We start from the raw sequence: 27,565 nt of genomic DNA on the forward strand, positions 1-27,565 counted from the left end.
GTTCTTTCCCTTGTGCCAGTACCACCTGCACTGAGAGAATCAAACTGTTTACTAAGATGGGATGAGAGAACACTGACACACACACACACACACACACACACACACACAGTATGTATATATATATATATATGTGCTATAGTAACAGGTGTCTATAAACTAAGGTTACTTGAACTTAGTCCCCCCCCCCAGCTCCTGGGGCTAAGCCCCTGAATATTTTGGGGATGGGGGCCTGCCTCCCATGTCCAAAAAAACACAGAGGCGAAGCACAGAGCAGAGTGTGGCAATGCTCCAGTGGCCAGCTCTTTCTCCTCCTCCTGCCAGGGACAGGAAGGAGGGTTTAAGCAACCTTCCATCAGTGGCAGCACCAGGAAGAGGCGGAGGAGGAGCCGTGTAGCCTCGCAGCTGCCACATTCAGTTCCACCCACAGATACTCCCAACATCCTGGTATCACATGTGCAACCACTGCTCCCCGCCCCCTCAAATCACCCTCATACACCAGCACTTCTGCTTGAACTTGGCACAAAAGAATGGATGACTCTGCTCTACTTACCAAATGCAGAATGATGCTTTTTCTGAACTGTGATTCATATCTAGAGCTGTCATGGTTTATTCCTTTACAAGACTAGGTTTACATCTACAACTAGGCCTAGTTTGTTCCATGGAAATTCCCTTTGAGTAATTGGGGAGTAATTGGGGAAGAGTGAAAACAAAAGTGGAAAGGGACTCTAAAGTTACAAAAAATGGATAACTCCGTGTATCCTAGTTCTGAACTCCTTGAAGGAACAGCAACTCCTTACAAACCTATCAGAATGTATTCTGCAACAGTTCGTGCTACCATGTTTTTCCTCTAGAAACTTCTTTATTTTTTAAAACAACGTATTTTAATTAGAAATGTGACCTACAGCTCATGGCACCTTCTGGTATCAGAAAAGAGGCCTGGAGGACCACATTCAGTCCCGAGGCCTGGAGTTCCCCATCCAAATTTAGGATATCCTGATATCCAACATTAGTCATCCTCAGACTAAGCAATCCACTGTAATAAGTGTTAAGTATCTTAAGTCCTTTGCTTTTCATCGGTCTACTCTGAGAATGACTTAGTTGGATCTCACCTTCAGTTGTTTTACTTGGTTGAACGAAAGGGTGATCATTGAACAATCCAACATGCAATGTGTGCAGTTTTATTTAATTAAATAAGGGCAGGCAGGAAATGTTCCAGCAAATACGGATTGTAGCCCAAAGTCCACTGAGTTCAGCAAATATTTTGAGACTGTTTCTGCAACTGTTGTTGCTGCAGATTACATTGTTTCATAGTAAACTGAAGTCTGAATTAGCTATAACATTGTTACAGCATAATCAATGCGAGATTCATAAATTTTATAATATTAATTTGTATACTTGGAGGTAGTTTGCACTGCCACACCATCATTAATTCATAGTAATAAGCAGAAAAACTAATTTTTGTATTGTTGCATACTATTACTGCATTAAACTAAATTATACACAATTGACAGAATATATCTTAGCTAAGTATTACATGGGAATTATTTTATAGTTAGGCAGAACTTTAACTAATTCAAGTGTATAAAATCTTCCAACTGCATATCTGGAACTGCAAGAAAAATTCAAATATCTACTATGACCTCTTGCATGCTAACAAGAATCAACTAGCTAATTCCTTGATGCATCCATATTTTTTAGGCAGAACCAATATTCAGAACTAATGATAAGGCTTTTACACAGCACTTTTCCTAAGGGCTACACAAGGGGTTCACATACATTGTCAGTAATCCAGTGAGCCATTAGTAGTATCCCGATGTAACAGATAAGGATAGCTGAGATAGAGGCTCACTTAGGAATACCAAGTGAGTTAATAACAGAGCTGAAGACTAAACTGGAAATTTCCAACTGAAAGCTTACGCTCTCAACCATTACGCCACATTCAGCATATACAAACTGATGCACAGTTTGCAATTGTGTGCAATTCCGAAAACCTAGAGTACAGCTATACAAAGTATCAAACTATTTGTAGTGCAAAATTGACATTGGAATTAATCCTTAGCATTTGTATCTAAACTGATATCATTCCCTTGGCAGAAAAACAGAAAGGATTTATTGTAAGAATAATCTCACTGCCATTATTAACAAGAGCATTGACTTAGGGGGCTATTGGCCTCATGGCCAATGGATCTTCAAGTTAATACTACTGCAGGGACTCGGTGCTACAGCAGTTTCTCCCCAGTACTGCTTCAATTGTACTGGCTTGGGGGCTGGAAATGGGCTATATACAAGGCAGGTGGAGGGAGAAGTATTCTAAGTCTGAATCTTAAAATCACTCAGACCTGCTCCTGCCCTTATATGTTGGCATAATGTTATGTTAGTGACAGAGGTGGCACAAGTCAAAAGAAGCAAAGCAAAACTTCTACTGTGAGCAAGGCAGAGCCAAAATACATTGCCCCGTCACTTCCTTCTACTTTGTCCACACCATCACAATAGTGTATAGAATTGCAACCAACTCTGCACTCAATCGCAGCAAATCCACAACAGAATATAGAACCTTGCAAGAAACCCTGGAGAGCTATTGTACTACTTGGACCAACAGCCTAAGGACTTCCTATGTTCTTCATAGAACACGTCCTACATTTTACACATATGCTGCTCCACAGAGCTAGGACTAGTCAGGCAATCCCTTTAGTCCCAGTTGAGTACCTGGAAGCTGCTTTAGGGAATGTGTAGTGTGGGTGTGGGGTTTAGACCTGTAAGCTTCTCCACCTTTGCATCTAACATGAAAGTCAATACCAGGCATGCAAAAGGTGAGTTTGGTGTTGGTGGGGCCCAAACATGCACCTCTTTTTTCCAGCCTGCTTCTCTAGTCCTGTGGGCTAATAGGCTTTGTCCTTCAAAAAGTGCAGCTGTGACTCCTTTGTTGTCCTGGCTATACTCCTTTGCCGGACATAACTGATTTTTGGTGTTGTTTTCCTCAGTTTTGATATGTTCTGCAAAACACTGAACATCAACCTTGCAGAATGGTAAGAAAAACTATGCCACATTAGCTTCACAAGTTTACCTATTTGGATTTTACATCCCTTAATAGATAATTATAGTTAAGGTCACAGCATTCATAGCCAATCCAATGTTCTTTACATTAGATGTTAAAGACAAGTACCTTACATTCCTGCAATGTTATCTAAATAATCTTGACCAACTCTCTTTGTAAAGAATTAAAGTATTCGTCTCCAACTTGTTAAGACAGAATTTCTCACACTGCTGTGGCATGTATATCCTACCAGTGCAATTTCCCATAGAGCTGAATCTCAACTTGACTCAGCAGACTGGACATAGAAATGGCCAGAGAAAAGTTCAAAGACCACTTAAAACATATTTCGCTTGCCTTTTTCACCTTCTGGAGGAATCCTCCTACTAACAGCTTCTCATAAAGAGGGCACTTCAAGACAGTTGCTATTGTGCAGATGGGATTCAATCACTTTATGGCAAACCTATCCCCCAGCCCCGCAAGTTAGACTTTTTGCAGTAAGCAAAGCAATGGTTAAATAAACTGGAAAGTATGGAGTAACAATTGCTTGATGTGATGTTTTAAACCTTCCCACAAACAAATCAGAATAGAATGCTCAATAAACAGGTCATATAGAAGCAATCAGGGAAATTTCCCCCCACAACTAATGTCCATCTGATACTCTACTTCTCATCCAGAGAGGTGCCCTCCATCCCAAATAGCAGCACAGTCTTTCTCATATTGCCAATTGGGGTGCAATGAGTGACAATCCCAGAATCTATCCCATACCCTTCCTAATCTAGGTTTTTGCACCATTTAGACTGTATAAAGAAATCCCTACAGGAAAAAACTACATGTGACACATTGGGGGGAGGGGTTAACAGGCAGGAAGGGGACCACAGTGCATGGGAAGAGTGCTTAATCCTTCCATTCCCTACCGTGAACCCAACAAAAATTGCCCAGCCTGTGCAGCTATGAAAGCTGTCCTATAGTAGTCTCATCCTATGATGCTTCAGAATTACTCTTAAGGATAGCAATTCCTACAAATATTACTTTCCCTGTACAGTTTTACTGTAATTATGATCTGTCTTGATCACTGTTGTGTCCCGATGGGGCACATTTGGTAAACCTCCATGCCCCTTAGGTTGGGCTGGCCTTTAACAAGTGCCGAGCTTTTTATGTGGCAGACTATGCCCTTTGGACCTCCTTGTCAATAGAGGCTTAGAAGGAGCCATACCTTGTTTTTAGATGTCTTCTAAAAACTCTCTTCAGACATACTTTCAACCTAAGCTCTTACTAATGTGTTTGATGTTTTAATTATTTTTAGTGTAACACTGTCTTTTCAGTTCTTATACTGCCTTGTGATCTTTTCATATGAAAGCGCAGTTTAAAATTATGTGAATATAAATAAATAAGGCACTTCAGAATAAAATATTCTAAATTATAGAATATTAAATGTGAGTAAATGTATTGAACTCATGCTATACTAAAGCAATGTGTAAATGACCAAAAGAGAGAGGAAATGGTTTAACCTGTGTTAACTCCAGAGAGATACCTGTTTGATACACAGGTTTCTTGTTTAGCATTCCAGCCAGCTGAAATAGGAGACCTGTAGTCTTGCTCAGGCCTCATGGAGAACGAGTTTCAAAGGGTGAGAAAAGCAAATGGACAACCCACTGAGCAATGTAGTAAGAGATGGGATGGCTCTCAGCCACAAACGTGAGCATTTTACAGTTTTTTTATGGGATGCATCCACCCCACCCCTAATCCAGGATAAGGATAAGACTAATTCCCTCTTCTTCCCACTTTACTCACTCGGCTGAGATTTCAACATTCTGTATGTTCTTGAAGCTCACAGATCCTTGAGAGGGCTATTTACAACCCTAGCCTTTAATTTACACTTCGGTGTATCTATGCAGGCCATTAAGTATGGAGAAACCACTGCCTTATTTTTTTGTGGTTCTGCTTTGTTTCCAAACCAATAGGCATTCAACCACCTAAATTTGCTATTAGTAAATATTATGAGAAACTGGTAGTCTTACACACATTTCACTTCCACACTACTTATTTTTTAGAATACACAAAAATTACAGAGTCTTTTTTAAATCTCTCATGCAAAAGCTACTAAAACCAGTAAAACAACACATTTTAACATGTGTTGCTGATACACCATCATCTTCAAGTGATACAGAATTCAATCATACCTACCACAGTTTGGTGGTTAACTTGGATCACTTCATCTCCAGCATGGATTTTCTTACATCGATCTGCAGGTGACTGAATTTAAAATAAAAGAGATGATAAAGAATACAATCCTTACTGGCTATCATCTCTCCTTTCGCAAAAGCAAGATTATTAAGCTATGCACTCTGTGTTAGCTCGCTATACTGTATTTGTATTTTCCAGGAAGTAAAATATTTCTCTTTTTCAACGCTACAGTCCTGGCAACATATAGAAGGCTTCAACTGGAACAAGTTATTTGCACAGACAGCAGCTCAGTGAGCTACTATGGTAATAATATGGAGTGCTCTAAGGCCCTTTGAGTGTGCTGGGTGTTTTGAACTTGTGATGGGACAACACCAGACTTCCTCAGTGAGCCTTAAATGTCTAGAAGAGGACATAATCTGGATCAAATAACACAGTGTTATTCCTCACTGAGGAATCATGGGTTGGACTACAAGCCTCCATTTCCCAGTTATAAATGAGACATGCTGCCTTACTTCAAGCCAGAGAGGCACACTTCATGTAGCTTTTTCCTCAAGATGAATGGATGGGGGGCAGTACTCCCTATTGCTAACAGATACAACCCCCCTCGTTTTCCTTGAGGGGGGCTGCAAGACAAGGAGAGGAAATACAAACACACTGAGTTTTGTGTGTCCACTGAGTACTCACAAAATCTCTAGAAGGGTTTTGTGAATAGTGTTCAACTATTCTGACAAGCTTCTCTGCCATTACTGATCTTTCCTTAGACTGCATGGTGTGTGTTTATGGGTGTTGAAAGTCCTGGTGCACTCTTAATTCAGGACCGATATAGAGGGCACCCATGAGCACTGAAAGTGTTCCCTAGAACATGCATCCCGAATCATTCAAAATGACAGGAATTTTACAAAGATCCTTGAGCTCATAAATTAACACAGAAATGGTTCCCTGAATGTGGTAAGTCTGAAAACCACTCAGGTAGAACATTCAGTGACTTAAAAACAAAACTCTTCTACAAGATAATGATCCTGACTGCTGTGCAGTTGAGGCTTTTAAGCACTCAGTGGATCAGCCCCTCATGAGAACCATGGGATCTTTCAAGGGTGCCATGAGAGGTTGACTCCTCCCTTGCTGCTCCAGGTCTGCTGTGCCACTGGACAAAGGTGCTCTGTGTGCAAGGGCACAAAGAGTGGTGATCCATGGAATACACAAAATGTCCCAAATTCTCACCTAACTGCAATAGTTTTTAAGATAATCACATAATATATATTTTCTCTGAAGTTTAATAAATCATTTTCCAGTATAAGTAAACACAGACACTCATTTCTCTTCACCATAGAAAACCCAGAACACCAGGAGTTCAATTTAAGTACTATGATCAGAAGGCATTTATATCAATTCCTACTTCTGTCCTCTGGAAGTTGGAAGATTTCTAAAAATGCAGTGATAATACAAAACACTGTGTATAGCAATTGGGCAAAAGTTAAACATTTTAAATCAATGCAGCTTAAACTCAGGATGGACTGACTCGGAAGGATTCAGATTAAAATCCAGAGAAAATGAAGCATTCCCATGGTGAATTGAAATGAACGGGACTAAAGCATGCAGTAGGGTTCTTACTTCTAAAAATGGTGGGGATATCACACAGTTAGAGAAAACTTAGTCCATTATTTGTACAAGTTTTACTCAATCTGCACTGAGTAAAACCAGTAGTTCTGAACAAACAAGACACTTTTTATTTTCAAATTATGCATGCAAGTAAAGCAACAAAGAAGAGGCATTACAACCTGCGTGAGAAAGAAGTGGGATATATCTTCTAAAATGGCACATGCCACACACAGCAAAAACTAAATGTAAGGCTGGACACTGTTATGATCTATGTCGTTTGCAACGCTCAGACCCTCTAGTGAGATTACCATCACTAGATTCAAGTTGTTTGAATGCTTCACAATATTACAACTGATCTTAAAATCTAGTAACATACACTGGCTATTATTTTGCCAATACAGCACACTGTAGTCACGCTTATTCTAGTCCCATTGGAGATCCCAGGATCATGGTTTAGTTTCAGTTTGTGTGATCAGTTTCAGTTGTTGCAGCCTGATGACATGGATAGGAGCCTGAAAGTGAGGGTGACTATATGCCGTTTCGATCCTTGCCCATCAAGGCTAATAAAATATGGTAGGAGTGGACTGACTTGACTGATGCAGGGAGTGGTTCCGTCTTTATAGAAGGGAGTTATCCCCACTTCCTGGAAAGGGCTTATGGAAAGGCATCTCTTGAAAAAGCCCTCCTTGGATCCAGGGATTTTAGAAAACTACTGTCGAATCTCTAATTCTCCCTTCTTGGCCATGAGGTAGGATCTGCTTCACCTATTTTTATGGATGTGTTGTTTTTTATATTTTTATTCACCCGCCACTGGGAGCTGTCATGCAGGGATGTAGGCAAAGTACCATTTGCATGCTGATGACATGCAGTTCTATCTATTCCATCTGAATCAGGCCAGGCTGTGAGGTGTTGGATCAGTGTCTGAAAGCAGTGAAGAGCTGGATGGGGGCCAGTAAACTGAGGTTGAATATTGTTAAGAAGGAGGTGCTATGGTAGGTGGCTCCTGTGTCTGGGAATTAGGTACATCATTGGGTCTGGGAGGGATTGCGCTCTCCCTCAGAAAGAAATTTTGAGTACTGGAAGTACTAATGGAGTAGAATTCAATGTCACAATATTACAAATGTTCCATCTGTTCAAGTATATCAGATTACCAGATAGAACAATTCCCTCCCCTGCCCCTGCAGATCGTTCTGAGGGTTCTCCTCACCACCACCATCCTGGAGCCAATAATGGAAAGGGAGAGGGAGGAAAGCCTCATGGTGCAAGTGGTTTGGCACGTGAATCCAAGCTTGGAACTGGGGTCTCAAGTGGCTTCTGTGGCCAGGAGAATCATGCCCATTTTAGGATAAACTGCCATCTACAGTTGTTCCTGGACTAGAATAGCCTGGTCCCAGTTGTCCATGCTCAAGCAATCTCCTACTTAAACTACTGCAATGGGCTGAATGTGGGGCTGCTCTTGAAGAAGCTCTAAGCAGAATAATCACATTGAATTTAATTAGACTGCAGTGTAATGATATCTATTAAGGTAAACTAGAAACCACTTTACATTTCCTCCAAATATAACTTAGCCCTTATGGAATAAATGCTTTTAATATTTATAAAACAAGGCAAATAGTACTATATATTATGGATTTTTTCAATTATTTTGCTCTGAGAGCACTAAATATTAAATAACACCAACAGCATCAATCTATGGACTCGTTCTAAAAATGTATTATCAATATCTGTGCAGATGTTTTATTAAGTGACAAATTATGTTGAGAGCAATACATGGAAAGTATTACTATTATATTGATAGCGGTCACAGTTCAAATAAATTATGTTTTCACATATGGGAGATTATTCAGTTTAACCATATTATCATTATTCAGTTTGACAATGGAAACTTCTTCAGCAGAACTATGGAAGGCTGTAATTGTTCATATTGTTCTGCTCCATGCACATTAGTAACTCACTTATAGCCTCAACTAAATTTGCAAGAACTCAGACCTATCATTGTGATTAGTCATGTTGATTAGATAAAGGGACTGATCAGAGGATCTTGTTAGTCACTGTGATGTGACTTTCATCCCAACAGAAGCTTCAATCAAGGCAGTTTCAATGAAGTTTTTACTATAGAGAAGCAAGGCAATTGTGGGAGCATGCATGCCAAACTGACACAGGATGGAGTGTGTTACTAGTTTACTGACATGCACATTAAGTACCAGGAATGCAAAGCGTTGCAGCATTTCGGTGGTGGGCTGTGCCTCTAACCCACAGTAGAACACCTGTTGGAAACCCTCATGTGTTTTCCACTTCAGGTTACAGACTCCTCTAACCCAGAAATAGTACCTGGGGTTAAGAACTTTGCTTCAGGATGAGAACAGAAATTGCACAGCAGCAGTGCGGCAGCAGCGGGAGGCCCCATTAGCTAAAGTGGTGCTTCAGGTTAAGAACAGTTTCAGGTTAAAAATGGACCTCCATAACTAATTAAGTTCTTAACATGAGGTACCACTGTATAGTAAACAATGTACAAACACTACTATTGGTGACTTGAAGTTTAACTCCACTTCTGGTGGAGTATGGGAAGAAGAATTCTATGGTTGATTTAAGAATGTCATTGGAAATTCTATTTTCAGATATTTTCAGCAGTTTGAGTTTCCTTCATAAGAAGGTGGCTTCTGTCCTTTAGAGGAACCTAGAGAATACCTCTCATACAACACAAATGAATAAGCATAAGTCTGAAAATGGCTAGAGGTGAATGTCTGCAAGAGAGACTATCCTTTCTCAAACTCTCATTAGTTGGTACAATGAGTTCGAGTCTGCTGACATTACATCTATTTTTATAAACAAAGAAGACATGAAGGAGTGTGTGTGCTGCTTAGATGAGATATTAACTTATCAGCTTTTAATATTATTTGATTTCCAATAAAAAAAACAAAAACATTATTAGATAGGAAATGTGTTTACTGCACCACAGCAAACTACAGCACAAAATCCTATGCAAATTAAGACAAATTTCCTTTAATTCACGACAAGGTATGACGGTGATACACTTTTTCCTCCCTTGAACAAAGTCCAGTTTATATGCATTACTGAAGCTAACTTTCTCACAACTCTAGCCCAAGCTGTTTCAAGCTCTTCTCCCACGTGCACCCCTTCCTTCCCCAAACATGCTCTTGATCCTTTGCAGTTAATACACACGTACGCAAGCAAAAGGGGAATCATAATCCAAAATTTAGATTAAAAATATGTTCCAGACTGCAGCAAATTTGATAACAATACTTACATTTTCTGTTGTTCCAGTAATTACATGAAGACCATCATATGTTGATTTAATGTACATACCCTAAGAAAAAGACATCATGGGAAAAAAATTGTAAAGTTCTTCCAAACTACTGCCATCCAATATAAACGTCTCACCCATCTAACATCTCTCTAACAGCATTTGAGTAATACCACTAACACATGCCACTGGAATACCAAGTGTTACTATCAGAAGAAAATACATGAAAACTCCTTTTATTTGATGCGGCAGGTGTCTCTAGGTGCAACTCATTTGTATGCAATGGTTCACAATGTGGATTGAGAGGTGTCTTCATAGCACTGCAAAAATATTGTAGTGACATGGGGGGGAAATCCCAATCCACATGGCAAAACTGAAATGAACTATATGACAGTAGCGCTATTTAAGGTGGGAACAATTTCATATTCACTGATCTCAAGTGTAAGGTTATAATATGAAGATAACCAGAGAAAGTGTCCATTTTATAAGTAGAATCCATAGGCACTCCATTATAAACACTAAACACAATCCCTTGAAAATGGCAAATCCAGGGTAGTATTGAATCAAAGCACATCCTGTGAAAAGTGCATACAGATTTAAATCGTGAACTGTAAAATCTGGGGGCGGGGGGTGTCACAGGGGAGACTACAATGCCATCGATATTCTAAGTGATTTGAGATGCCAAAATTTTAATAATTAGAAACCAGCTCAGCTGACCAAAACATCACTACATGTATTTCTCAGTAACATAAATAGTATAAACTCATATTGTTTAAAATCCAATATTTTAAAAGGCACATTGTAATTCTGAGATACTGAAATAGTGACTATATAGTCAAGAATTTAAAAACAACTGAAAACTATAAAAGCAATTCAGCGAAACTGCAGAACTGCAGAACCTGTGAGCCTTCTATTTACCCACTAGATCTACAAATAAAGTAAAAGTATTATTCTGCAAAGGAAGGAATGTATTTTGATCAAAGAACTATATATAGAATTTGTATATAACCAATTCATACTTGCTGATTAATACGGATCACAAAGATAAATAAAATATGCCTAGTTTTAGAAATAGTACATGAACTGAGGCCTCTATGGAACACATAAGCTATATTTTTATGACTTAGGGAATATTTATATGTGTTATAACACTGGTTGAATACTAACCTACATCTAAGGTGCTTTATGGATCATCACATTCAAAAATGTTCTAGTCAAGTGGAATTAAATAGTTGCTGGGAGAAGCTAAATTCCTCTAGCGTACTATCTTTCCATCTTGTATCACACAATGTAGACTACATGCCCCAGGATACTACCAAAGCATATTTTAGTTGATCCTCTTCCACTTTTACAACAACCCATATGATATTTTCTAGATGAGGGCAATAGTTTTAATGGTCTTCTACATATTCACATTATTAGACCACTGCATTTAGTAATGAAATCTTGTTTTATTTTAGTTGTAGAAAGCTAATTGGAGCAGGCCAATGCCCTCCTGAATCCTTCTAAATGCCTCCTTTAGGCACTGTCCCGAAAAAATCTCCTGAGGAATTTAGGTTGATTCCCAGAGGCTAGTCAGTAAATGATGTTATTCCTGATCAGCTTTGCACAGCGTATTATGACTCCTTCAACAGTGCTGTCTGTATGGTTCAGTACTATGGCAGGCGTACATTGATGTGTAAATGTGGCATTAAGTCAATCTTTCACCTTCTCCTAGTCCATCTGGAAGAATTTGATTTGCTGGGTTTTTCCTTTGAGGGGACATTTTATGTGGATTGAGCATTACCCATGTGGTGTTCAATTTCATTTTCCACCTTTGAGCATTTCAGCGTGTTTTTGGAGTAGGCTCTAAGGAGGTGAACCGCATTTTTTTGACACTGTGTATGATTTGGATGGTTTCCTGTTTGTGGGCCTGGCTACAACTGGGTCTTTATGATGAAATAATTTGCTCATTTGCTTGACATTTTGGGTGTGCCACTTGGTCAAGAAAAAAAGGAGGGACCTTCACCTGTGATTCTCTGTCTCAAGAAACACTCAAGGCAGTGTGCAGAATAAGATGGGGGGGGGGGGAATAATGGCTGTTCTACTTCCATTGCAGAGTACATATCTGAAAGATTACCCTTTATCATTTACAATGAGGAGCCAGAAGAATTCACAGAAATAGCTCCCCTGTTTTTTTAAAAAAGATATTCAAGACCTTACAGAGCCTAAAAGCTTTAATCCATGAAGTGATGATGGGCTGTAAATGTAATTTTTCTATGCCATCTACTAACAGCATCAAAGACAAAGGTAAATTTCCTACAGAGTAACTTCACTGACACTGAACAGCAGAGAGGATAAATTGTGTTCAGAGTACAACACAAGCATGCCATATCTAACCACTGGTTTCTTTATGGAATTGAAATGACAGTAAAATGCAATATACATTCTAGAACCTTTACAGATTTTACAGCAGAGGCAAACCTCTCTGCAGGATGAAATTGATTTTGCTACTATTACTGAAAGCATTCTATTATCATGGCAAGGCAGGGCTAGCCTTAATATGGGAATGAGGGTCCACCTCAGGCAGTACATTTTAGGTGCTACTACAGCTTTGATCCAGCCTTGTATCAAATGCTAAACTCAAGAAAACAGAGTCTTTTTCCAGCAGTATTACGTTGATACTGTTACTTCAACTTGTCCTTTTTCTTTTATTCTTCCTCCAAATCTGTACACCGTCTGACCTCTGGTGGCTTGAATGGGGCAAGGGGAGCCATAGTACTTTATAACTATATAGAGCTTTAGAGTCTTGTCAGCCTGCTTTGCATAAGGGACCAGCACTAATGAACAGCAATTTGTTATCCTTTTAATGTAAAAATATCAAGTTATAACTAGCACAAATAAAGAGCTGCTAGATTACCTTTAAATAGCCTGTGTCCCAAAACAAATTTCGTGCTTTTACTTAAAAAACAACAAAAAATAGACATTTGGCAGCTGATTGTTTTCTGAAACAGTACACGTAAAGCAAGGAAAATCCAGAACTCAAAAAACAAGTTAGTTCAACATAGCTGAAGATAGTACATGTCTCAATTTTCATAGTCATGACATAAAACACATACCCCTTTTCAGGTACGTAGCCACAGACAATTTTATGTCATTACTCTGAAGATAATAAGGGCATAAATATGCAAAGATGAGAAATGTCAAGCAAATTAGTCCACTCTAGGGAGACAGAACACCTAAAGCATTCACAGCAGAAAAGGCACAGGTGGGAGGATGTGCTGCAGAAGATCTTCCTTGAAGCACAGAGATTTATTTTATTTCTAAATATTAAAAGAAAAAGCTTCAAAACAAATTGCGTTATTCGGACAAATAGGATATAAGATGTAACTATGTTTAGACTACATTTTTTCTAACAGTCATTTAATGAAATAAAGACAATAGCTTGGATATTCATTAGTGTTCAACACAGTAACTCCTTATGTCCATTGAAGAAACAGATTCAGCAGAGGCTTCCATTGGAGTAGGGAATGGTGCAGGATTTTTTTGCTGCTATCACTTTACTCCTGCGGCCCCTAGCTTCTGTACTGTTTCTAATGGCAGGGGCAGCCCATGAGCAGACTTCTAGAAGATGCTTCATGAAGTGGCAAGGTATCACCAAATAAATAAGCTATGGCAACTGTTCTATATAATACAATTGCCAAACACTTGTTCCACATACTACACAGTGGTGTTCAGGGTTTATACTTGAACAGAGTATTTATCTCTGACATACTTAAAACAGGAACACCTTCTGAGTGTGAATAAGGGGTTTTAATGTGCATCTTTCAGTAATATAAATCCCCAAGATTTTGAGGCACCTATCATGTTCTGATAGGAGATAATCCAGTTAATCTCTCTGTAAAAAAAACTTTTGAGTAACATTACAAAGAGAATATGTAACCTGCGTGATTTAGTTTAAGGAACTTTTTGATTGGATTCTTAGATACTGTATGGATCAAAAACTGAGATTTACTAAACTCAGATGTTGTTTACAAGTCTGAGAACAACTCTGTCTTGTCTAAACAACATTGTTATACCAACACTAATCTTTCTCTTATCACATATTAGAAACAGTCAAAAAATTGCAAATTAACTTAGCAATGTCTGGATGTCATAATCAGTACTGCTTTGCGAAAGGTCTCTATGTTTATTATACATATATTTAAACTTTTAACATAATTGTCACAGTTTGTACATTTTGCATGTTATTTGCTTCTGACTATTTACATTCCCCCCGCTGTATCCATATGCATATATCAACTGAGGATAGCACTGCATGCATTTGATAAAAGGAACTTGGGGCCCCTCTAGAATGACCCTTTATGCAGGTATATTCTGCAACATGCCATTGATGCAATACTAATGTATCAGTGGTGGATTTATACTGGACAGTTCATATACATTCTGCTTTATTAATTGCTTTGCAATGCTTTTCAATGTTACCATATTATTACCGCTGGGCAAGGGGCAATCTTGTGCTACAGCACAACAAAATCAGAACAGCAATAAACCAAAAAAATTGTGGGGGGAAAGGATTTCAGCAGGAAGCTATGGGCATATAGTGATTAGAAATGAAGCAGTACATTTGCCCTAAAATATTTTCAGGCACAACCAGTATTGAAAGTGTCATTCATATAAGCACCTTGATACTATCATGATCACAAATCATCATGATTGTACAGTAAGAATGATGTCTGGTTCATTCATAAACCTATGCCGTAAAAAAATTGTTACATAGCATTCTAGAGAGGTTAATCCTAATATGTTTCTCAATGGCCACTGATACAATTGATTATATGATATTAGTGGTGTTACCTGTAAAACCTGCCACTGTATTTCTATTGGTACTTAGCTGTGAAGTTTAAGAATGGTGGTGATTGGTTACTTGGTATTTCCCTGCCTTCCCTGAAAAGTGCCCACAAGTCCATCCTGTTCTCTTTCTCTTTCTGTTCAAGTTTGTGTCTTGCTGTTTGAACTCGGGAATTTAATTGTTCAGGAATGCCAAATTAGGTTTTATCAGCACAATGATAAAAATGCACTTCTGACTTTTCTTTTCTATCATGAGTCCAGCCCTACAGTTGACACCAAAAACTAAATATAGAGTTGCTGATCAATGCTGAATCCAGGCAAAAGTGACATAATGATCCCTGACAGGTTAAACAAGTGTTAGTTAAACAAGTCCAATTCATATTTTGAGAATCTAGATCACAGAAACACACACCAGTGATAGTAATTAAACCAGTGATGTAAAATCTCTACCCTCCTCCTACAAACCAACCCATCTGGATAAAAAACTGCAAATTGATCATATGAATGAATCTTGATGCTTCTTAACCACTACAGCTATTTTCTTGCCTGTGTCTTAAAATTCTGCAAGCTATACCTTACCTCAGGCTTTGCACATGGTATACAACTTCCTCATACATTTATCACCGATCACAGTATATCCCTAGTAGCATGCAATTGTGCAAGGCTATCCAAAGACATATATTCTTTGATATGACAAATGGTGCACTAAATTAATAATGCCTAACATCCCAACAATGTCAGTAGCAATTAATCCTTAGAGCCCTCAAATATAAAAGGGATAAAAGCTGAAATGCATTCATTAAAAAATAAGCAGCCAGCTCATTTCCTGCCCACTCTTCCATCCTTTCTATCTTGTTTTTATCGCCTATAGTCCAACCATTTGGTTCCTAAAAACCACTCACAATAAAAAGTTGGCAAAAAAATATTTACTTCACTTTGTTCCTTATTTCCATCCTTCTAGAGCTCATATTGCCTATACCTTAGCTGAAGAGGTTTTACTTGTCTTTGTTGCCTGTGCCTTCTTTTAACATGAATTATTGTAATTCATTTACCGTATCTTCTGTTATCATTATTTCCAGTTGGCAAGAGTAAGAAATGGGGATCAGTGGTGAGAAATTTCAGGCCCAGAGGATGAATGGGATCCCCCCCGACTTCTTTATCCTGCCCTCAGACCTCACCCCAGACTGCAACCCTCACCATTTGTGCATCACATTTTCCTTGAGTGCTGTTGCCTAGCTTGACTGTATTATTGAACTGTGATAATAATCTTGCTTTCTTCTTACAATGATGGATAGATGCATGTACATGCACACAGAAACCTGTGGCATTTGTGTGGCTGGAATGTAGCCTACTGAACAAAAGTTAAGAGTCACAACCATTGCTCTGCCCACCATAGGCCTGGGCCCCAAGAAGGTTTCCCTACATGGAAATGCAGCCCTTGTTCCCTGCTTTTTATATAGATGATAAATAACTTTCAGATAAATCAAAAGTTCTATAGGAAATTGGGTTACCCAGCTGTTCTGCTTACATTTTCCTACATACAAAAATCTGGAAGACCCTTCAAAACTGAACTGATAATCATAGCAAGGTTTGAAGACACCCATTCACACTTTTATAGCAATCATTATTGCAGACATTTAAGTAGCTTACACAAATTTAGCTCATGAAACATTTTTCAATGATAGGTGTCAAAAATAGTTTACATAAGCAGTGAACCATTACAACTCAATACTTTACAGAATCCCCAAATAACATGTTTTGCCAGGAAATTGATACCACTTGGCTCTGCCCTAAAGAGCTTACTGTCTGCAAAATACAGTGGGAAAAGGCAAAAGTTAAAAATTTGAAGATACATTCAATGTTTCTGTCATCCATTTTTTGTTCTTGAAGTACTCTTAAGAGGCATATACATATTTACATATACAGTGTAAACAAATAATGAACAAACAGCTCCATGCATGGAGAACCTTGCCATCTAAACTGACAAAGCAGCAGAAAACCAACCATAGAGGCTTGAAACATAGAAAATTTACAGTAAAATAAAATCATTTTGGTCACATCTTAAAGGGCACTTCTGGAAGAAGAAAACAATAAAAGGAGAGCTGAATTAGGAAAGGTTTATGAATCCCAGTGAAACCATGAAGAACCAACATTAGTTATGATATGTGAGATGGAAAAAACAGCAGACAATGGTATTGAAAATGGTCTTTACCTGAACTGGTGGCACTGAGACAAGTATGAGATTACGAATGAACGGCAGTATAGTACTACAGTAGGAATGGAAGGTTTGGGCAGGGCAGAGTGCACCAAGTACAGTATGAACAAATTTTGAAAATATTTAAATAGTATCCAGTCTTAAAAAGCTTCAGGTGACATATAAACAGTATCCATTAAAATAAAGACTTTGAAATTTATCACATGCTGCAGTACTGCTGGTACATCAGACTTCTTTATGTGAAAACAGAACTACTTCTTCAGCCCCACCACAACCTCAAAAAGAGCTGCAGAGGGTTGGCGGAGCCTCAAGAACATTTGTGGGGCGCAGGGTAGGAGAGGAAATTGAAAATTTGTTGCACAAGTAGAATTTCTTGCTCAGCCTTGGCTACAACCCTTAGCGCTTATTAACTGTTGCATAAACATTCATATCAAAAATGAGCAACATATTGTAAATATACCGAAGGAGTTCATATAAGTAACAACATTATCAATAAATCTTGCTATAACGAGGGGGGAAACATTTTCCTAAATTAACCAGGATTTTTTCCTGCATTATGTAACCAATATGGAAGTGTTTTCTTTAAGAACATTCAGCTGCTACATATAAATTTATTTTATGGGATGCAAGAAATCCACATCCTAGGCCTGAACCCATTAACCTAGAAGCAACTTCATTAAATATCTGATTGCATTCAGAGCCTCTCGCTGCAATCCTACACCTACTTACCTGGGATTAAGCACCATTGAACTCAACTTCTGAGTAGACATGTATAGGATTGCACTGTGAGCTCCTCATTAATGCGACTCGGGACGTAAAGGAGGGATACAGGTTTGCAAGCTTACCAACCTCTAGAGATACAGTACTTAAAAGAGGTAGCTTTCATCTGGTACTATTTTTTTCAATATTTCCTTAAGAATTTTATACAGTAATTATTAATATGCAATTTCCACTAGCTGACTGAAGATCACATCTACAAATAGAAGAACTAGATATGCCAAATACAGGTCTTATTCGTAGAATGTATTTCTTTCGTCCTGGATGACAGTTTTGATTAACTGCGTACATCTTACCAGCCCTTCGCTTGGTTTGATGTTTGCCAGCTGGATCACTTCCAGGTGAGCAGATTGAGACACAAGAGGATCAGATGAGAGTGAGATTATGTGGTCACAGACGCTAGATAGTGTCTTACACTAGAAATAAAAAAGTGTATTTTCCGTTAACAATCAAGAATATGAAAACTCATTAACACAGTGGACAATAATCATGTTTGGCCTTTAAAATACATTATTATATATTCAGATTAAATTCCTATTTTATCTAAGTGGCAATGAATATCATTCTTTGGGGAATAAGCATACTCCTTGTCCCTTATTCTAGAAAGATCATGATTAGAGGACAATAAAAAAAACCTCGAATTCTTCTACCTGAGCAGGACTGGGGAAAGGATTCAAATAGCATCAACATTTCTACACTTATCCCTACTTCCATGGTGGTGCCATATAAAAAATGGTTTAAGGGCTGTTCAGACAGTCTGGACCTGACTTAGATTTTGTTCTTGGTTTTTTTCTTGAATAATTGGCTTAAGAATACAACAAGGTACATATTTTCAGACTACAATGGCACTGTGCAGTCTAGAAATATTTACATTCACTTTTTAACACCTCCTTTTCTTGTACTGCTCTATCAGCACCCTCATGATGGAGAGTATTGAGGTTTTTGATTTAAATACAAATTAGAAGTTTTCCACTGACATGCACAAGATGCTGGTAAATTCTGTAATATACTATATCTCAAATGTTCCATTTGATTTATTATTCCATGGGTGTGCAGTGCACAGCCACCTACCATTAAAGAAGATGTAGGAAATCCAGGTTAAAATATCAACCCAGTTCTCAAGTTCAGAGTAGCCTTGGGCACAGCCTTGCCTCCCTTGTTGGATTGCTGTGAGGTTAAAGCAACTAGCTAAATCCAAAATTCCACAAAAAGAAGGCTGCTTACAAAATTTGATTTTTTTTCTCCCGACCTTGAAACAGCCTTCTCAATGGACACTTTTGAAAAGCATGGGCTGTGGCATAGGGGCTTCAGGGGAAAAGTTATCTACCAGCAATCAAGCAGAGGTACTATATGTTAGAGGTGCTATATGTTAGACAAGGAATTGGGACTAGAGCTATACTTACATTATTTACAGCCACTAGTTTACCAGAATCCATATCACAGTACAGAATCAGATTAATGCATATTATAAGCATGCATATACACACTGTCTTTCAAAATATAAGAGAAGGAGGAAGTGAGTCCTTGCTTCATAGAAGACACAAAGATTGGAGAGAAACCAGGAGGAACTACAAATCTATGATTCTATGAAGCAGAGGGGAGTAGAATGTACAAACAGGAGGAAAGGGAAGCAAGAAACTCTGTGGATTAATGAGGATTAATGTGAATATTTATAAAAAGAGCCAGAAAGAGTGGGAAGAATGGTCTCTCTATTGTTAGGAAGTAAGGACACCCTTTAGGGCTCTGATGGCTCTCATTGTAAGAGAAAGCTTCATACCTTATTTGACTATTTGATTACTTTTGCACTTTAAAAGATAATGCTCAAGATAATGCTGAAGTGATCAAAGACTATTAAAGGAAACAAGAGGGATCTGAAAGAAAATGTTGCACTGTGCTATTCCCTTTTTCAGGATAAACCATTATATTTCTCTTCTTCCTCCAACAGTCAGCCAGCTTTGTGGTCACTAAGCATATACAATACTCACTGAGCTGTTTTTTGGGGGGGAGGGGCCTGCAACCCTTGTCAGCCTGCGTGGTGCAGTTTTTGATCCTATAAGAATTGGCACTCAAATAATTGAGTTCATTATCAGCATATATTATTTTAAAAATTCTACTTACCACATGAAGAATTTTGTTCTCTGTTTCATATACTGTGCAATCCTGAAAAAAACAAAATTAACAGAGTACATCAAATATTACGGAAATAATATTTTTTGTGCTCCAATGATATGTTTAAATCTAGAAACAAAGGAATGATTTTAATTGTTCATAGACTTTTGCAAACATCCTCTCTCCCAGCTGTATTCATATAGAAATAATGTCCATGTCACCTCCCCACATGTGCATGCATGCATCTTTCCTTCACCATTCTTTTCAATTCCTTCTATCACTGGTTTACTTATTCAATAATCAGAGGCAGGACTGGGGACAGGGGACACAGCAGGAGCACAGGGGATACTCATGTACCAGAGTCCAAGCCAGCAGGGCCCCCAGGCTCTTAGATTTCTTTCTTTTTGAATAAGTCAATTAAACATTTATAAAGAAAATTGGAAAGCAGAATGTAGAAGCACCATTCTAAGGCTCCAGATACAGAAAAACTACTGTTGCTAAGCACACTTAACCACTTAGGGTGGAATTCAACACTGCAATATCACAATTTTTTTCTCAGTAGAAAGGAAGCCTACATTTTCAGGCCATTTTATCCACATTGAAGAGTAAAACAAACCTATCTTTCATCTTTAACATTTTTAAATGGTAACACTAATAGAGACATGTTGGTGCCATCCATTGCTCCAAAGTTAGCATAAGTTTATTTGTATCCTATGCTGGCAAGTCTTGATAAATCTTGCAGGAACTTTAGGTAATATGGCAAGGACTACAGAGAAACTGGTGGTCATTCTGGATTAATTTGAAGAGACCAGTGGCACTTAAACAATGATGAAATTGTTTTTATTTATTTTTAATATATGCTTTTATTTTTAATATATGCTTTATAATATGCTTTATTTGTTACAGACAAAGTAAAACATGGCTATCCTTCTGGAATTTTTCCAGGAGAGGTTTTTAGCAGGCCTTTTTTCATGGCAAAAAGAATTCCTTTCATGAGCTGGCATGTCAGAAAGAAATGACTTTAGACTACAAATCAAGGATTAAAGCTGTATTATTGGTGTACAGATGTATTTCTTATTAAGGATACTTAATAAGCACACTTTTAACTTACTAGAAGTGGAGATGAAGTATGGTGTGATTGTTTGGGAGACACGGTTTACAACCAAGGGTTGCAATTCCTCAGAGGTAACTTTTTACCAAAACAATTCTTAAAACAAAACTGCTGTGAATCACCAATAAATAAAGGCAAACTAGCCAGAGAAATGTTTCTAGGAAATTTAGGCTGCAATGCTATACCAACTTACTAGAGGGGAAAATCACACTGAATTCAGTGTGACTTACAACTGAGTAGATGTGATTACGACTGCACTGTGAGTCGTTGTAGTCACACTTGTGCTAATGTAGGGAACAGATGAGCCAATCTGATCTGATGGAAGGGAAACACAACATTTTCTTTGTGCATATGCATTTTAATTCTGAGAAAATAGATCAAAGCACCACCGCTCTTCTAGCACAAGTTTGGGGGAAGTACATAGAAGGCAGCCAACAAACAAACAAACAAACAAACAAAACCACTAAGAAAATAAAAAGAATGCCCTTTCTTCTGCATTTATTTTTGAGTGCTCAATTCACCATAATCATGTTCCTCAGAATACAACCTGATGGAAATCCAGAACACAGGGCGGAAAGTTGGGTCAATTATAGCTCAGGCAAAGCCCAAGACTTACCAAGAAGATTTTATAACATGAGCACAAGTGAGCATAATTCAACCATGGAGTAAGTTGCATGAAGTGCTATAAGGAGGATGGGACTTGTGACTTATAAAATTATGAGCAAAGACCTGTTAACAGCATACACTTTGATTAATGGGAATCTGAGGGTCCCCAAAGCAGTTTAGGACACAGAAAGGTTCTTGTTTAGCTCACTGACTGTGTTCAAAACCTTCCTGCTATTTCCAGAAGTCTCAAATTCAAACAGAATAATTTGAAGGAATGTGAACAACATTCGCTAATGTCACAGCTGGCTTCAACAGTGAATTTATTATCCTTGCAATGTCAGTAGTAGATCTAAAAATAAATGTAAAGTATTTGCAGGTGCACCAGGTTTTAGGATTAAGTGCTTCTAGTCATAAATGTGCTTCCAGCAACCTGTCTTCTGTCCTAGCTATCAGTATACACAATGAAAGGAAAGCAGCTTTCAGTGCTTGCTATGAAATATAAGTATGAAAGTTGCTCCTTTACAGGGTTCTAAATATCTAGGCTCATGCATCCTTCAACACAGCTAGAGCTTCACTACTGTTATGGACTCCCACCTCTTCTAAACTTTTTTATGGTCAGCGTTCAAAACATCCATTGTTCTAGGTGCATTTTGTGACAGGGAATTTCATTAGTGCAAGCAGTTTCTGAGCTCTGGGTGCAGTACTGCACCTAAGATTTCAGATTAAAACTGAAGAGTGGAAGGAAAGGAAGACCTTTTTCTGCCTCCCCACTTCAAGCTACTCTCTAGAGACCCTTTTAAGAATATTAGGAGGGTGGGCAGGGGAAGGACTAGACCACGTGAAAAATGAACGTAATATTTTAGCTGCATTTCATTCATTTTCGTCTTTCTATTCTAGTTATTAAAAAGTGTGGCTAGACATTCCGTTGTTGCGCCCATAATCTAGGTTTAACGTGCCATTTAGCTCCTAGCTTTCATATCTCAGTTTCTAACACTGGTTAAGGTCCTTTCCCCACACAAAAAACTCTACCTAAACACAATATAATGCAACAGAAGAGAATTACCTAAGACGTAGCTATTTAAATTCAAGTACAGCTCCTTCAGTTTTAGCAGTTTAGAAACTGTGATGCCAGTATCCATGGGAACTACATAGTTTCAAAGAAACAGTAAGCATTTTGTTTGTGTAAATCACTCGGAATGGATAGCACTGAATGAAGTTTTCGAAAAGCAAAATACAAACTCACATTATCAATATATGAGGAAAAGAAGTGCATGATGTTTAAAAAAAAAAAAAAAAAAAAAGTTTGAACAATCCAAAACTGAGCTAGAATCATGAGAGCTTCAGTATCTGAGGGAACTGTGATTTATACAGCAGCAACTCAAGACCATGGGCCAAGACTGACACCATAACACAATATACGAAGTGGAGCCAACAGCATAGAGTACAGGCCAAAGACATCAGCCCTGCTAAATACTGCACAGGACATATTTTATTAAAAATATATGTTCATAAAATCCTTCTCTGTTGCAAAAAAAGAGACTTACAATTGACAGTAATGCTTGAAAAATACAGCATATCTTAAAAACAATTATGTGGACCAGAATTCAGGGCCAGGCAGTCACACAGCATGTATCTCCAATGTCCCATTGGATATTCCAATGGTCTATCATTGGAATGACCGCTCCCCACATCAAATGGGGGGTGCCTTTTGTGTGGTCGCGCGCAGCCCCCCAGATCCTATCTGGCCATATAGCCTGGTTTCACCCTCCTCAGGCTGGATATCTGGAGGTCTCCACCTACCTTAAGCAGTTACCCAATCCCACCTGGGGAGGAGTTGCCAGGGGACCTGGCCAGGTAGGGAGAGGGACCGCCATACCCACACAATAGAGGGTGGATCTTACCTGGGAATTGCCAGTTGGCTCCAGAGCTTCTCCCAACCTGCCCTCCCACATTTAAGCCTTCCTTTGCAGGTTAACCTCTTCTCCACAGGTACACAGGCGCTGCTACATCATGGTCGCTGTTGAAGGGCTGGAGAGGAATTTTCCTGCACTGGCAGGTTTTGCCTTCCTTGTAGCAAAATGTCACAACTTTGGCAGTTTCAGGCACTGGGTGGAATCCTTTAGTCTATCTTCACTTAATGGGGGTGGGCGTGAAGCGGTGACCCCCGCCCCTGCCCCCCACGGTGGTGATCCCAGGGTCCCCTGTTAAAGGGGTTGTTCTGAGGGGAAGCATTGGCCATACGCCAACTGGATGTAATTGCTCTCCCCTGTGACGATGGTGAAATGGGGGGTGGGCTCTCTGCTTGAACATATGTTCTCCAGAGCCAGCCCAATCCCCACACACTCTGGATAACCCTGATGTTCCCCAGATCCCCAGCCAGGGACTGGGAGGGATAAACGCCCAATGCCTAAGCCAAGGTCTCTCTACATCTGAAACTTTAATAAAGTTGTGGCCAATTTTAATCCCATAGCATATTGTCTTGAGTTGTTATTCCACTCAAGAGTCGCCTGGGGTTGGGGGGGACTCTGTCTGTCCACGCAAAAGCACCTTGCGTGAAATCTTGCAGAGAGGACAGGATTATGTGGAAGGAGACAGCCCTCAAGTTATCCTGCACCTAGAATATTTAGAGCATTAAAGGTAATAACCAGCACCTTAAATCGCACCTGAACATGCAGCTGTTGTAAAAGTACAGTGGTACCTCGCAAGACAAATGCCTCGCAAGACGAAAAAATCGCAAGACGAAAGAGTTTTTCGTTTTTTGAGTTGCTTCGCAAGACGACTTTCCCTATGGGCTTGCTTCGCAAGACGAAAACGTATTGCAAGTTTGTTTCCTTTTTCTTAAAACCGTTAATACCCAGGGTGCATTGCTTGAAGAGGTGCAGTTGTGACTTGACTTCGAGGAGCAACTCATAGCACGCGGTGTGGTAGCCTTTTTTGAGGTTTTTGAGGTGTGGTAGCCTTTTTTGATTTTCAATAAATTCCTATGGGAAACCGTGCTTCGCAAGACGAAAAATTCGCAAGACGAAAAAACTCGCAGAACAAATTAATTTCGTCTTGCGAGGCACCACTGTACCGGTAAGTACTATCTGCATCCAGTTGTCAGTGTTCACCAAAACCTAAGAGAGTTTGTGTACTGGTCCAGTAAACGCTTCCGCTGCGCCACCAGCAACAGCTCTCTTTGCAGAGTATTAATTAAGTCCAGTGCAGAGATTCTTGTTGCAGTACAAGCTTCAGAGTCTCAGCAGCAAAGAAATAACGACACAGGGAAGCCTGTCTTTCCAAAGACAGGTTTATTGTAGAAAGATAACAGAAATACCTCCGGAGCTTTCAGACATTTTTGCTTCACGCCCCACAGGCAGAGAAAACAAACACTCTTTATATACTGAGCAACTTAACAACTTAACGAGCTTGACTACTTAAAGTCACATGACATTGCTAACTTGCCAGCGTCTTAGGTTTCACACCCTAACAAAACCTTTCCTGGTGCTTTGTAGACCAACTGAAATTTCCAGAGACTCTTCAAAGGGAGCCCCACACAGAGCACACTGCAGTAATATTTGGTGTAAATAAGGGATGTTCACTATGTGCACCAGCGTAAACTGGACAAAAGCACCCCTGACCATGGCCTCTACTGAGCACCTAGAAGTGAAGTTGAATGTAGTATTCCTAAACTGAGTGTTCAAGGGGTGTACTACCCTATCCAAAACAGGGTTAATCCCTATTCCTAGTTCCTTTTCCCCCTAACCAAGAACACTTTTGTCTTGCTAGAGTTAAGCTTCCATTAACTACCTCTAATCTAGCCCATTATCATCTCTAACCACTCACTAAGTAAAGCAACAACTTTCCAGAAAACAAACAAGTGTTTTTCAGGACATCTTTGCTTCTTTCACTCTGTACCTCTGTGCTCCTTCCCCCTCATTTACAGTAGATGCACTGCAGTAGCCAAGCAATGCACCCCCCATTGAAAACTACTTATTAATGATCTTAATATTTGAAACTGTGTATTTTTTACATATTTTGTAAGGCCCTAGATATTTTCCCTAGCATATTCCTCATTTCTTAATTCTTTTTGCAACAAATAGTTATTTAGTGGGATGTTTTAAAAAAAAGAATTATACTTTTTTTCTCCCAGTGCCCCATCTACCATTTCCAATGAATTTTACTGATATTCTTCTAATAAATATGTATTCAATGTGTTACTTGCAAAAGGAATCCTTTCTGTGCACATTGACCTCTTTCACTGATAATTTAATGAGTTACTCTCCCCCTCCCCAGTTTTACTCTGGCCTCCATAATCCGCAATATTCACCACATGTCAAAGTTTGTGTTTTATGATGAATCTCAAAGATAATCTATGCTACTTTAAAATCAGTGGGAAATGGTACAGCATGAAGATTAAGGACTCACATTTCTACAAATCATTTTTATTAAAGTCTTGTTTAAAAAATGCAAATAGCTGCCAAGTTGAATGTAACTTTGTCCTATTTCTAAACAGTTTTTCACATTATTACTGATAGCCAGTACTTTTTTTGGGAGGGGTACTCAATGATACACAGTACTAGCATCTCTTTTTGTTACTGTTAAAAAGTGTGGCACTCACTGTTACAACTTCATGGTGAGTACTGGCACCTGTTTTTCTAGAAAAAAAAGTACTGATAGCATTACCAATTAACAGCACAATCCTATGCACATTGCTCAGAAGTACATCCCACTCAGCTCAGTGAAACTTACTCCCAAGTGTGTACAGGATTGTGGTCTATTTTAACAATGAGCTCAATAGGTTTTGCTGTCTTTGGCTGTTTTAAGAATCCTAGCCTTGTTCTTATTTTTATCTTTTAAAAGTAATCTTTCTATGTACAGTATTATGGTTGGAACATACAATGAAAATAAAAAACCCTATTCTTTAACACTGTCTCTACTTTGGAAAGCAGGGTGAGTTGTTCTAATGTTATTGTTGTCTCCTTAGTTATTATACCGGAAAATCAATATAGTATAGTTTCAAAAATAATGATAATAAATGAAATAACTAATGCAAGCACGCGTACACATATAAACACACACTTAAATACATTCCTCAGTGCCAAAAATAAATAAGCAAATTTAATCCTATTATTTGTTTATTTTAATTCAATAGAAACAAAAATATGCCCTAGAAATGTGAACAAACAAGTTCACAATCTTAAACTCGAAGAGCTGTCTTGAAACATAAATCCATATATGCATACAACTAGAAAATATAAATTCTCCGTATTTTTAAGGTTTACAATTAAAATAATCCTCACCGTAAAGGAAAATGGAAAAAATAAGAAAATATTGGCATATCCAATGTTTCATGCAGCCACCAGGTAAAATTGCTGTATTGTTTTTCTAAATTTATGACAGCATGCTCTACTTAACAACAGCAGCAGCCATGCACAACTGTAGACACATCTAAAGCACCCATGCTCAGTCCACTAGATCCTTTTTCACCAATACAGGACAAATATAGATTATGTTTGCAAACAGCAAGTTACTATTGTTTCCTCAAAATATCCAGCTAGAGGATAATCTATCATCCACTAAGGCAAAAGTGGCACATGTCTTCAGTTCCACAAAGCTTAAGGCACTGGAATAATACGACCATATTCAGAGGGATAATGTTTATTCTCTCTGTTGTAGCAACTGCCATGAGCTGTGCTGCATGTTATATGATTTTTTTATTGTACTTTTAAAGACATACCACAGATTACCAGTTTGGGAACCCCTGCTGTATGGTTTTGGGGAGAGCATGCAAAGATCTGCACCAGGAAGTCAATTTCCATTAAATAATGGCTCAAAGCAAAATCACAGTATACC

The 27,565-nt window shown here is 38.7% G+C and overlaps 1 protein-coding gene across 1 annotated transcript in view; it reads right to left on the reverse strand.

Moving 5' to 3' along the window:
* CNKSR2 (connector enhancer of kinase suppressor of Ras 2) overlaps window positions 1–27,565 on the reverse strand; it is a 183,044-nt gene that overhangs the window by 125,244 nt on the left and 30,235 nt on the right. Inside the window, exons 5-8 of the mRNA XM_081001590.1 lie at window positions 20,023–20,064; window positions 18,201–18,320; window positions 10,086–10,145; window positions 5,219–5,287 (exon numbers count right to left, since the gene is read on the reverse strand). Coding sequence (XP_080857716.1) covers window positions 5,219–5,287; window positions 10,086–10,145; window positions 18,201–18,320; window positions 20,023–20,064 — 291 coding nt within the window. The remainder of the gene's footprint in view (window positions 1–5,218; window positions 5,288–10,085; window positions 10,146–18,200; window positions 18,321–20,022; window positions 20,065–27,565) is intronic.

Source organism: Podarcis pityusensis, assembly GCF_964106645.2.
Source record: "Podarcis pityusensis genome assembly, chromosome: 4".
Lineage (NCBI taxonomy): Eukaryota > Metazoa > Chordata > Lepidosauria > Squamata > Lacertidae > Podarcis > Podarcis pityusensis.